The sequence below is a fragment of the Phoca vitulina genome, unplaced genomic scaffold, assembly GCF_004348235.1.
Source record: "Phoca vitulina isolate PV1807 unplaced genomic scaffold, GSC_HSeal_1.0 scaffold10, whole genome shotgun sequence".
NCBI classification, from domain to species: domain Eukaryota; kingdom Metazoa; phylum Chordata; class Mammalia; order Carnivora; family Phocidae; genus Phoca; species Phoca vitulina.
In genome coordinates this window covers 20,296,799-20,311,210 of record NW_022589713.1, presented here as the reverse complement: position 1 = coordinate 20,311,210, position 14,412 = coordinate 20,296,799, and the positions used below count along the sequence as shown (strand labels likewise).

Genomic DNA, 14,412 nt, shown 5'->3' with positions numbered 1-14,412 from the left:
TTCAGGTCGTGATCTCAGGGTCATGAGATCAAGCTCCACGTTACGCTCCATGCTCAGCGCAGAGTCTGTATAAGACTGTCTACCCCTCTCTCTTTGCCCCTCTCCCTCTAAAATAAATAAAATCTTTAAAAATAGATTTTAAAAAAAATCACAAGTTGAACCATAATAAGTTGGGGACTGTCTCTATTTGAAAAATAATATAGGGATAAATCTTCATGCCCTTTTATTTAGCAATGGATTCTTAGATTTGACACTAAAAGCAGGAGCAAAAATAAAAAACAGATGGAAAAGACTAAATTAAAATTTAAAACTTTTGAGCACGAAAGGACATCTTTAAGAAAGTGAAAAGACAAGCTACAAAATGGGAAGAAAGTAGTTCTAAGTTATATATCTGAGGAGGGCTTAGTATTCAAAATATATACAAAACTCTAAACAATGCACAACAAAAGGAAAACTAATTTAGAAATGAACAGAGGACTTGAATACACATTTCTTTAAAGAAGATATACAAATGGCCAACAGACACATGAAAATGTGTTCAAGATCACTGATAATTAAGGAAACACAAATCAAAACCACTACAAGATACCACTCCATATATACTAGGACACTTAAAATAAAAAAATTGGAAAATAGCAAGTGTTGGCAAGGATGTGGAGAAAAGGGAACCATAGTGCACAATTGGTGGGAATATAAACTGGTGCAGCCACTGTGGGAAACAATATGGAGAGAAGGTGAAGAAATAAGAATCCTTATAACATTTTTTGGAAGAACATAAAATGCTACAGCTGCTGTGGGTTAACAATTTGATGGTTCCCTAAAAAGGCAAATAGAATTACCATAGGATCCAGCAATTCCACTTCTACATATTTACCCCCCAAAATCAAGAAAAAAGTACTCAAACAGAATTTGTTCATAAATGTTTAGAGCAGCAATATTCACAATAACCAAAAGGTGGAAATAATCCAAATATCCATCAACAGATGAATAAATTTAAAAATTGTGATCTATGCCACAACGTTATTCAGCCATTAAAAGGAATGAATTATAGATATATGGTACTACCTTGATAAACCTTGAAGACCTTATGGTTAAGTTAAAGAAATCAGACACAAAAGGTCAGATGTTGTAGAACTACTTTTATAATTAAGATGACCAAAACAGGCAAATCTATAGGAACAGAAAGCAGATTAGAATTTGCCAAGGACTGAAGGAGGACAAGAAAATGGGAATGATTAACTTAATAAATACGAGGTACTCTCCTGGAGTGATAAAAACTTCTGATACTAGAGAGAAGTGGTTGCACAACATTCAACATTGTGAACATGCTAAAAGTTGCTGAACTGTACAATTTAAAATGGTTAACTGTAATAAATAAATAAATAGGCTAATTGTATGTTAAGTGAATTTCACCTCAATTTAAAAAAAAAAAATCACACTGGCACATCATTTTTACATCATTCATAAGACCGACCCCAAAATTTGATAAAAACACTTTGTTGAAAAGACCAAGAAGCAACATCCTCATGTATTACTAATGCGAGCAAAAATGAGTACAATTCCTATAGAAGTTAGGCAATATCTGATATAATTTTACAAATACATTTTCCCACAGACATTCTTCCACAAAGAGCAAATAAGGTATACACAAAATTACTCATTACAGTACTGTTTGTAACAGCAAAAGACTACAAATAATGCAATGGTCTTTTAATAGAAGACTAGTTTAACTAAATTATTATACACACAACACACACAAAGGAATGCTATGATGCTGTGTTAACAAAGCTCCCTATACATAAGTATCTTTTGTATAAGAGTGGTGGGGAAGGAAAGAATATATATTCCTACTTATACATACAGAAATTAGATAAATAATGACAACAGACAGACAGATGAATATACAACTACTTGAAGCTTCAAGTACTTAACAACTGTTAAACGCAGTTAACTCTGTGGAGACAGATGGGAAGGCAGGAAGTGGTAAAGACTTTTTGCTTTAGATATTCTAAAGCTTTCTGGTCTTTTGAAAACTGGGAATGAATTAAAAAAGGAAAAAAAATTAAAGACTACCAGTTGTTTTAAAATCAAAACCAAATCCAACAGAACATTTAACATAGATTAGATAATATATTTAAAGTACATCATTCAGTGCTTGCCTTATACCCATTTTAAGGCTACAAAATTAACAAAGTCACCTTCCTCCAAATAGCATAATCTCCTGCCACTCTCCACCAATCTCAATGCTCTCAGATTCATGTTTAACCTCTATTTATGTCCAAGAGTACCCTGCTTTCTTGTCTTGAAGCATTTATACATGATCTGTTAACTTTGGCCTTTCTCGTCCCCTTTAACTTTCTCTTCCTCAGCCTCAGTCTCACCACAGACTTTCTTCCTCTGAGATGCACTTTCTTACAAATACTCCGACATTTACACATACATAGAGATACAAAGCCTGGGCTGAATCAGAAGCCCCTCTTTGCTATTACCATAGTATCTTGTCCTTAGGGACACAGACTCCAGATTGAGACAAGCCTGGCTTTGAATCTTGAGTTTGGCACTTAAGCTAACTGTATGATGTCCAAAAACTTACCTCAGCCGTTTATTCTCAGTTTCCTGATCTATAAAAATCACGAACTGCCTGATCTGACTATGTAACCAATATATTAAATGAGCAAATGCATGTAAAACACAAAGCATAACACTTATTAAATTGTCGTTAAATTAAAACCAGTGCTGTTATTCTTAAGATGGCACTGGTGAGCACTTTACTGAACTATTGGTATACTTCCCTCTCTGCTCCTTGTAATTAAGCCTCCTTTGAAAATTACAAATACTCTAATACTGCAGAGATTGTCTTGATAACATGTGTATACTCTGAAGAGGAATATACATGCTTAGTACAAGATAGGTGTTCTGTAAATATTTGATAAACTACTTTTGTCAATACTTGAGTGACAAACAGAAATAAGAAAGCCTTCAAGAAATCAACTGTATTAGTGATCTTAATAAAAGATCACTGTACTTTCTGCGCTGAAAGGCAAAGAATGCTGATTTACGAACTGATTTCCCCCATGTAACACATTATAATCTGTTCAGATTTATCTATTCCTGAGAAGAAAAATATCTATTATCTATTAATATGATAAAAATAAAATTGTATTTTATTTAAAAATACTGTCTACAGACTTCCAAAGAATGATAACCTTAAGAAACCTGATTCTGGTACTTATGTTACCTAAAGCAAATTACTGAAGCTTCAAGTACTTCATCTATACAATGAGGACCAAAACATTGACAAGGATACAAAATAATGAATGTTAGCAACTAGTAAAATTCCTAATATGGAGCATAGGCACAAATAATACCAGTAAATATCACTTATAAAAGCTTATGATCTAAAGTCAACTAACAAATTCATAAACGAATTTTCGATTTCCTTTAAATTTCATAAATTTTTAGAAATCTGTTATTTCATAGCCAAACTGAACAAAAACAAGATGAAATATACTTAAATAGCAATAATTTTCCTTATCAGAAAAAGATTAGGTCATAGTTCTAGGATGGATTATATATAACTAAAGAAAGGTGAAGTAAATTTGACACTGTTGGACTGACAGACTCAATGTAATTATTTATCCCAACATTATGTACCTCGACATCCTGAACACTGGATAAAAAAGTTGATTAAATCCAGAAGTGCGATGTCCCTGTCTTGTTTATATGATTCAATCCAGTCATCCACCACGGACTGTAGGAAAAAAAATATATGAAAATGAAAACTTCAAAATAACTGATATAACAGCAAATAAATTTTTTTAAAGTTTGTGATTTTATCTATGTGTGTCTACTTAAAGAAATCATTTCTCTGCAGCCAAATAAAACTAAAGATTCCTTTATTTTCAAAGGTACTTGAAAGATGAGTTACTAGGTTTCAAAAATCTGTTTAGACCACAATACAAATCTGACAAGTCCAATAATTATTAAGCAACTATAGATACCAATATTCAAACCACACTGTGAGAATAACACAAAAGCTAAGCTAATTACACTTACACACAGAAAGTTTCTAAATATCAAAAAAACCTATTCCATTAGTACTGCATAAAAAGAATACACACCATATATAACCAAATGCATTTTTGTCAGGAATGCAAAACTGAGTCAATATTAGGAAATCAAGTAATTCAATTTATGAAGTAAAGGAGAGAAATTAAATGATCATATTACTAGATCTCAAAATGGTATCTGATAAAATTGTGCAGCCAAGCTTAATAAACAACTCCTAGAAAAACTAGTTAGATGAAATATATATAAACAAGGTGAAGATAAAGATTAAGATATTTGTTGAAATGCTCAAGACATTTCAACTCAAAAAGGAACAAGGCAAGGATGTTTTAAGTTTTTAGTTAAAGCAAAAATGAGTAAAATATTAATAAAGAAAATTCTCCCTTTCCAACAGTTGAAAAAAATACCTAACAATCTCTACTAAGTAAGTGACTCAAAAGATTCATAACGGAAAAAATTTGACAAGACAGGTGACAAAAGATAAATGTACAAAATACCTTTTAGATATTGGCAATATATAAGAAACATAAATGGATAAGCAGCGTGTTCACAACTACAATTATCTAAGAATAAATTCAAGAAAGGTATAAATATTATTGCAGAAAATTATAAAAACTCAAAGGATATAGAAAACCATGTAAATAAGTTTCATATATGGAGTTTAAAAAAAAAAAAAGCCTTAAAGCTCTATTAATAAAGTCTTTCTAAACTGTTAGGCAGATTTAATGTGATTCCATATAGCATACTTGTAGGCAATATAGTTCGAAGTTTCCTTGGGTGGGGGTACGGTATCAGAGAAAATGTATGACAATTTTTAAACACTTTTAAAATAAATTTTTACTTTTATATGAAAATACAATTATATACAGTAAGATGTATGAAACTTAAGTTACACCTTGATGAAATTTTACAAATACATATACCTGTGTAATCCTAACCAAGATGAAAGTATAAGACACTTCCAAAACTGAAATGGCTCCCTGATGCTCCCTTCCAGTCAAAAACCATCCCCAGCTCAAAGGGTTTAACTATTATTCCTTAACAATGGACATGTTTTTGAAATTCATATAAATAGTATCATCTTTTATGTTTGACTTCTTTTAATCAAAGTTTATCAGTTGTTATGTGTATTAGTACTTTAATTTTTTGCACTGCTGGGTAGCATCTGATCGTATTAACATACCATAATTTATTATCCATTTTACTATTTAAGGACAGGACTACTGTTTCCATTTTAAGGCTATCATGAATAAAATTGCCATAAACATGACTGTACACATATTGTGATGGACATAAACTTTTTTCTGTTGTGTATATGCCCAGTAGCAAACTTACTAACACATAGAACATATGTGTGTAGATGGTTAGTAGACAATGCCCTACAATTTTCCAAAACAAGTGTACTAAATTATACTTCCATCAGCAATTTATGAAATCTACCAATGTATGAGATTGGGTGTTCCACATCCTCACCAATACTATGTATCATCAATAGTATTAATTTAACCATTCTGGTTGAGCATATGCCTTCTTTAATGACCTCTTCCACTGAAGAGCAACCACATTCCCTTCTTCCATGTGAAAGAGAGGACTTTTTTTTAATTGCTAATGTATATAACACTCTGTTTCTCTGTCTCATCACATTAGTGTCTGGAAGGTTTTACTTTGAAGGTAAACAGAAAATTTTTAGAAAGAATATTACAGTTGGAAGGTAAAAAGAAAAAGAAAGAATACCATGATATCTGTTCAAGGTTCAGTTCTGCTGAATAATGTGTCAAGGACATGTTGACTAAGAATGGTGGTGAGGACAAGGAATGGATAAAGCAGGTCAAGTGATTTTAAAACTCACAGCTCAAGCAAAAATGCTTTCTGACCAAGGTAAGGAAGTATGGCACAAAGCTAAAGAGGAAGCCATTTCTCCACTTCTACATGGGGCCCATAATTGTGAAAACACTCTGAAGATGGTGAACAAATTTTAATTCCCAAAGTGACAGTACGAATGTATAATCCCACCAGCTGTATGTGAGGAGTCCAAAAACATTCTGAATAAAACTAGTTAATAGGGACTTGAGCATTATAAATATTAAAATTTAACACAAAAAGTGGGCGCCTGGGTGGCTCAGTTGGTTAAGCGACTGCCTTCAGCTCAGGTCATGATCCTGGAGTCCCAGGATCGAGTCCCGCATCGGGCTCCCTGCTCAGCGGGGAGTCTGCTTCTCCCTCTGACCCTCCTCCCTCTCATGCTCTCTGTCTCTCATTCTCTCTCTCGCAAATAAATAAAATCTTAAAAAAAAAAAAAAAAAAATTTAACACAAAAGTACTGAAAATAATATAGATCAAATATAATGTAGGACTAGAAAATATAAGAAAATAGAGCACAGAAATAAATCCAGGTATATACAGAACTTAAGCTATAACAAAGGAGATACTTCAATTTTTGAGGAAAAGGAGTGGTTAATTTAATAAATGATTCTGGTATAATTTGTTATTCTTCTGAAAGGAAACATTTTAAAAGAGGGGGGTAAAAGCCAAAGAATCTAAAGAACTAAACTCCAGAGAGATAAATCCTTCTTGAATTGGCAGACATTGCTGGTTGTTAGAGGCACTGCCAAGTATGGGCATAGGTTGCTGAATTATACAGTATTTCATAATATATAAGGCCTTGGCTTAGCCTAGGGGACAGGATAAAACAGAAAACCACATAAGACACATTGTGGGGAATCTTCATAGAGAAAATATTTTTAAGTAGCCATACGGTACACACACAGGGGACCAAAGGATAAGAAATATGGCACATGTCTCATCAAAAAGAATGAAAGCCAAGGGATAATGAAAAAACGTATTTAAAGTACGGAAAGAAAAAACTGCCCATCACTTGGTGAAAAAACCCAGCTTCCCTGTGATCCCACAAAGATCCACAAATGGACAGCAATCCACGAACAACTCCAGGAGACCTCTAGAGTCCACTTAGGACATTTTAACAACAAGAAAAGTGAGAATCATCACATGAGAAGGAAGGCAACTTCATTTTGCATGCATAATCCCATCCCCCAAACTAACACCAGTTCACAGTGCTCAGAAGGAACTTCCCAGTTAAAAAGAGTTCCTCTTGCTAGGAAAGGAAGAATATGGTGAGCAACCAGTTCCCCAGCCTTGCAGGACACTGTGCAGAAGTCCACCTTTGGTTTCACCCCCAGATCAGCAACCCATAGATGTACTGAGTTAGCTAGGAACAAGGAATAAAAGCAGAAGCTATTAATAGCAGACAAGCACCAGCAGCAATCATGGTTCAGAGACCTACTCTACAGACAAACTCGGCATATTTTACCACTGACAAAGCCAAAGGTTAGCACAGCCACTGTGGACTCCTGCAGATCTTGCCAGATTTCTCCCCACAGGTATTTCTGTTGGCTGAAACCAGCTGCCTGAGTCTCTCCCTGAAACCTTTCCCTGCCACCACCAGATCTGCCCCACATCCATGCAGGATCTCTATGGCTGCAGAAGTGTAAGACGCCAGTCACCTGAGTCCCTCTGTAGCCACACAGGAGCCAATGAGCCACATATGCAGCCAACTTGAGCTTCTACAGCTAGGTGAGTATAAGACACCAGCCTAGTGCCACTTCCCCATCACTGAACACTGTTCCCACACTCAGAGGTAGCCCCTCTAGCTGTGCACCACTGACCTAACACTCATCACTGGCCTCCCACTGCAGCATGCATGCACAAGGCTAGTGAAATAGGCAGCCACTGATGAGTATACCAAAAGCCAAGAAACCCTACAGCTGCTGGTAGGCTCAGATCAGGAGGCCCTGCCTTCTGTCACTGTCTGGGTCCACCTTGCCCATCTGTACCTAGCTCCTCTAGGCTGTGTACCCACAACTGCAACCCACCAAGCCCCACCCATGGCCTCCACCAGAGGGTACTTGCCTGGAGGGAGTATGCAACCACAGGAGAGCACACTGCCAGCCAGGGCCTCTACAGCTACCAGTGAGCCCATATTTGGCTCTAGCCCTTGCTACCTGCACTGATACTTATTACTATAACTGTGTCTGAGGCAGGTCTCTTCCACTGCATAGGCAACTCCAGCTACCCACCACAGCTGAGTGTGTGCACCCCATTGGCTCTGGCCATGATCACTGTCTGCCTTGGTCCCTAGCTACCAAACTGGAGGTGTTGCTTAGGACCCAAACAGCCCTTGCAGCCAGTACAGATCTTCCACAGTGCTCACTAAAAACCACCTGGTTGTCAATGCAGTGGAACATGGTGGCCTGAACTGAAAAGACATCACGCCTTCCTGGACCCAGTGCCACCACATGCCACATTGCTTACCCTATACCAGTAGACCAAAGGTCACCGCATGAATAAGTGTGCCCTCACACACAGGTAAAAGGCTCCCCTTATGGAAGAGGTAACTGCTTCTTAATGCATAGACATGAAAGCACAGCTTCAGGATTATGAAGAATCAAGGAACTTTGTCTCCACAAAAGGAATGAGGTATACCTCCAGTAACTGGCCCAAAGAAATCCAGATCCAGAAACTGTTGGACAAAGAATTCAAAATAGTTTTTTGTGATTGCTTCTGCAGCACATATACTAAATTGAAATGATACAGAGATGAGCATGGCCCCTATGCAAGGATGACATGCAAACTCATTAAGCATTCCAAAATTAAAAAAAAAAAATTATACACCTAATCAGAGAGGTCCAAAAGAACACAGATAAACAAAGATACCAGAAAAAATATATAATAACAAAATAAAAAGTTTAACAAAGAAAGAAAATGTAAGAAAGCACAACAGAAATTCTGGAGCTAAAGAATACAATGAGTATAATGAAGAATTGAGTAAGAGTTTCAACAATGAACTTGAATAAGCTGAAGGGAGAATCAGTAAGCTAGAACACAGATCAAATGAAATTATCTAAAAATAGCAGCAAAAAGAAGAGTGACAAGGAATGAAGAAAGCTTATGGGAATTATGGCATACTGACAAAAGAAATAACATATACATCATTGGAGTCCCAAAAGGAAATGAGAAGAAAATACAGAAAGCTTATTTTAAAAAATAATGCATCAAGTTATTTTATTTCTCTTTTGATTTCTTTTGACACACTGTTCAACAGCATGTTTAATCTCCACATATTTATGGATTTTCCAGTTTTTTTCATGTAATTAATTTCTAGTTTCATACTATTGTGGACGTAAAATAAATATGCTTGATATGATTTTGATCATCATTAAGACTTGTTTTCAGGGGGCGCCTGGGTGGCTCAGATGGTTAATTATCTGCCTTCAGCTCAGGTCATGATCCTGGGGTCCTGGGATCGAGCCCCACATCGGGTTCCTGGCTCAGCGGGGAGCCTGCTTCTCCCTCTCCCTCTGCCTCTCCCCCTGCTCATGCTCTCTCTCTCTATCTCTGTGTCTCAAATGAATAAATAAAATCTTAAAAAAAAAAAAGTTTAAAAGAAAAAAAAGACTTGTTTTCTGGCCTAACACATGATCTATCTTGGAAAATTGTTCCATGTGAACTTGAGAAGAATGTGTATTCTGTTCTTTTGGATGAAATGTCTTGCAAATATCTGTTAGGACTATTTAGTCTAACCTGTCATTTAAGGTTTCCTTACTGACTCTTATAAATCATCTATGAATTGATGTAAGTGGGGTATTAAAGTCCCCCACTATTATTGGATTGCTGTACATTTCTCCCTTTAGGTCTCTTTAATATTTTCTTTACATATTTAGGTGCTCCTATGTTGGGTGCATAAATATTTACAAATGCTGTATCATCTTATAGGATTGACCCCTTTATCATTATGTAACAGGATTTGTTGTCTCATATTACAATCCTTGTTTTTAAAATCTATTTTGGCTGGTGTAAATATAGCTAATCCAGCTTTCTTATAGTTTCCATTTGCATGGGATACCTTTTTCCATCCCTTTGATTTAAGGCCATGTGAGTCCTTATATCTAAGGTGAGTCTCTCACCATGTAGATGGATCTTCTTATTGTTATCCATTCAGCTGCTCCATGTCTTCTGATTTGCAAATTTAGTCCATTTACATTTAAAGTAATTACTGATAAGTATGTACTTAATGCCATTTTGTTTATTTCCTGGCTATCTTTGTAGTTCTTCTCTATTCTTTTCTTCTTCCCTTGAAACACAGGAAAATGTAAATTTAACATACCAAAATTTATGGGATGGAGCAAAAGCAGTTCTAAGAGGGAAGCTCACAGTGATAAATGCTTATATCAAGAAACAATAAAAACCTCAAATATATAACCTAACTGTATACCTAAAGGAACTAGAAAAAAAAAAAAAAAACAACAAATAAAGACCAAAGTTAGAAGGAAATAATAAAGATGAGAGTAGAAATAAGTGAAATAGAAACTAAAAGGATAATAGAAAAGATCAATGAAACTAAGAGCTGCTTCTTTGAAAAGATGAACAAAACTGACAAACCTTTGGACTCGTCTAGAAGAAAGACGACTCAAAATCAGACCTAAGACATGTTATGACTGATACCACTGAAATAGAAAGGATCCTAAGATATTACTATAAATAATCATATGCTAAGAAATTGGACAACTTAGAAAAAATGGATAAATTCTTAGAAAATAAAAACTCCCAAGACCGAACCATTATCTAATAGAAAACCTGCACTTACTAGTAAGGAGACTAAATAAGTTATGAAAAGCCTCCTAACAAACAACAGTACAGGACGAGTCAGCTTCTCTGGTGAATTCTACCAAACATTCAAATTAGAATTAATACAAATCCTTTCTAATAGAAGAGGAGGAAACTTTACCAAATTCACTTTAAGAGGCAAGCATTACCCTGATCCCAAAACAAGATACAGATACCTTGCAGGCCAGGAGAAAATGGAAAGATAAATTCAAAGTGCTAAAAGAAAGAAACTATCAACCAAGAATACTTTACCTAGTAATGCTGTCCTTCAAAACTGAAAGTGAAATAAAGACCTTCCCTAAACAAAAGTTGAGGGAACTCATCACCACTAAACCTGCATTACAAGAAATGCTGAAAAGAGATTTGAGCTGAAACAAAAGGACTCTATTATTAACATGAAAACATGACAAAATACAGAACTCCTGGGTGGCTCAGTTGGTTAAGCATCTGCCTTCGGCTCAGGTCATGATCCTGGAGTCCCAGGATTGAGCCCCCCCGTCAGGCTCCCTGCTCAGGGGGAGTCTGCCTTTCCCTCTCCCCCTCCCCCCCACTTGTTCTTTCTCTCTCTCTCTCTCTCTCTCTCTCAAATAAATAAATAAAATCTTTAAAAAAGACCATGATAATATATGACACACATAGCACATGGACAGATTCAGAACCCCTAATATTATAATATGGTAGTGTGTTAACTACTTTAATATAAAAGTTAAAGGACAAAAATATTAAAAATAGCTATCACTTTAATGAACACACAATATAAAAAATGTAAATGTGACATCAAAAACATAAACATAAAAGTGGGGGGATCTTGTAGAGATAGCTGCACTCTCATGTTCACTGCATCATTTTTCACAATGGCCAAAATATGGAAACAACCTAAGTGCCTATCAATGGGTGAATGAATAAGGAAAATGTAGTATATATACATTGGAATACTTTTCAGCCAAGAGAAAGAAGGAAATCCTGTCACTTGTAACCACCTGGATAAACCTTCAAGTCATAATGCTAAGTGAAATAAGTCAGACAGAGAAAAAATATACTGCATGATTTCACTTATACAGGGAATCTAAAAAAAAGCCAAACTCAGAGAAACAGACATAGAGTGGTGGTTACCAGGGACTGGAAGATAGGGGAAATGGGAAGGAATCAGTCAAAGGATTTAAACTTCCAATTATAAGATTAACAAGTTCTGGGGATAATGTACAGAATGATGATTACAGCTAATAATACTGTACTCTTTAATCTTAAATGTTATCACCACAAAAAACAAATGGAAATAATACAAAGGGATGGTGTGTTATTAGCTAATGCTATAGTGGTAATCATTTTGCAATATACAAATAAATCAAAGTTACACACTTCAAACTTACACAATGTTATATGTCAACTGTATCTCAATAAAAATGAGGGAAAAAAGAAAAAATGCAGAATTTTTTATCCAGCAAAAAATATCTTTCAAATAAAAGCAAAATAAAAACTTTTCAGACTAAGAAAACTAAAACAAAACCAAGCAAATAGACTAAACATTCCTCTTGAAAGACAAAGACCATCCACACTGTATAAAAAGACCCAATCACACTATCTACAAGAGACACACTTTACATATAGAAGCACAGACAGATTGTACTGAAAGAATGAAAAAATACGTATCATGCAAACTTTATAATAAAGCTATTATGACTATATTTCTATCATACAAAAGTAGAAATCAAGACAAGGAGTATTACAAATATTAAAAAGCATTTTATAATAATAAAGTGGTAAATTTATCATGAAGAAACACATTATGAAGAAAATACATTATCAAAATCTGTAGAATGCAGATTTTTAGAACTTAGTCTAAAACAGTGTTTAGAGAGAAATATATAGCTTTAAATATTTACAAAAAAAAAGGTCTAATTCAATGATTTAAGCTTCCACCTTAAGAAACTCCTATTATGTTTCTTTTTTTTTTTTTTTGAAGATTTTATTTATTTATTTGACACAGAGAGAGAGAGAGAGAGCACAAGCAGGAGGAGCAGGAGAGGGAGAGGGAGAAGCAGACTCCCTGCTGAGCAGGGAGCCCTATGTGGGACTCAATCCCAGTGACCTGGGATCATGACCTGAGCCGAAGGCAGACGCTTAACCGACTGAGCCACCCAGGCACCCTCCTATTACATTTCAATATAAGTTGTCCTCATTTAAGGAGTAGGGAAAGATAAGCAGTACAATTTCAAGATTACCAGTAAGAACACCTTTTTTTTTTTAAGTAATCTCTACACCCAACGTGGGCTCAAACTTACAACCCCAAGATCAAGATTCACATACTCTACTGACTGAGGCAGCCAGGCACCCCACAAAGAACACTTCTGGTAACATACCTACAGTCTCTCAAAGAGAAGGTCACAGCTTTTGAATATCTGAATTATAAGTTAAAGTCACACAATCATTCTGGGACCTAAGCTGACAGAAGCTCTATGATCCCCTATAAGAGGCTTCCAAGGTTGACCCTGAGAAACCAATATCCAGCTGATAAAGAGGAAAACAAAGAAAAGCATGGCAGATTTTTATAATTCAGGCTTGGTAGTTATACATCACCACTTTGGGTAAAATGAGAAAAATCATTACATTTGCTATAACAATTTTATCATATTATAATAGAGGAGTGTATAATAAAGAATTCAAGGTATTTAGAAAAATAACATTTTAAAAATTGGGAAAGAAAAACTAAAGCAAAAACAACAAAAAAAGTCAAGGTTCAAAGAGAAAATACAAATATGGGGCACAAAATAGTCAATGTTGTAGTTAAAAGTGAGCTTTAAATCTTCTAAGCTTTTTATAAGCTAAACTTACTAAAAGAAAACTCAATCAATTCAATCTGGATCTTTACACAGTACACTGAGTGCATATTCTTCAAACTCTAGGAGATAAATATACTTCTTTCCGCAGGCCATTTGATTAAGACCTTGGTTAAGCAGACAAGGACACAGAGAATTAGTATTCTATAGTGTTGCTTAAGAGTAGATTCATTTGCTTCAGAGGAAGACAAGCAGATGGCAAAGATAACACGCTACATTGTAAACTAAAGACCCTAACTAGAAATCTTAAATGAAGGGCCCTCGCTCTTCCAAAGTGAGAATGACTATATAATAATTAATATTTAGATGATTTTTTCCATGTAGCTTTTAGCAATATCATATACATGTTTTCTGTGAATGTAAATGTAAATATTACACAGGTAGACTGAGACTTCTTTATTACACCATGAGACTAGACTGTTATTTTACCCTCAAGTATAAGCTAAAATGTTCTTGGGTTTTCAGAGCTCTCCAAAGACTTTTTTTTTTTTTTTAAGTAAACACTTCAAGGGAAAAAACCAGACTGATCCTACACATGTAATGCTATTTCTTTCACTGCTACTCCTATTCGTACTGTATTAACTAACTGCGGTTTCTGGCCAATGTGATCCCATCACTGCCCTTTTACACAATTATATTATTGCATACATTCAGAGAAATTTGTTTTTAAGCTCAGATAAATGGTGTGACCCTTCAATGACAGGCCAGATTTTATTCCACAGTTAGGAATGGAATCACAGATTATAATATTACTTCAATGTCATTTTTCAGACAAATAAACACTATGTCCCATACACAGCATATTTCATAATTTCACTTGACACTA

At 35.1% G+C, this 14,412-nt stretch overlaps 1 protein-coding gene and 1 non-coding gene across 2 annotated transcripts in view; one reads left to right on the top strand and one right to left on the bottom strand.

The window, feature by feature from the left end:
* Positions 1–14,412, bottom strand: part of STAG1 (stromal antigen 1) — a 423,306-nt gene that overhangs the window by 240,655 nt on the left and 168,239 nt on the right. Inside the window, exon 5 of the mRNA XM_032408640.1 lies at positions 3,655–3,751. Within this exon, the coding sequence (XP_032264531.1) occupies positions 3,655–3,751 (97 nt within the window). The remainder of the gene's footprint in view (positions 1–3,654; positions 3,752–14,412) is intronic.
* LOC116635364 lies at positions 8,637–8,739 on the top strand. The gene has a single exon (XR_004300149.1). It is a non-coding gene; the product is annotated as a U6 spliceosomal RNA (small nuclear RNA).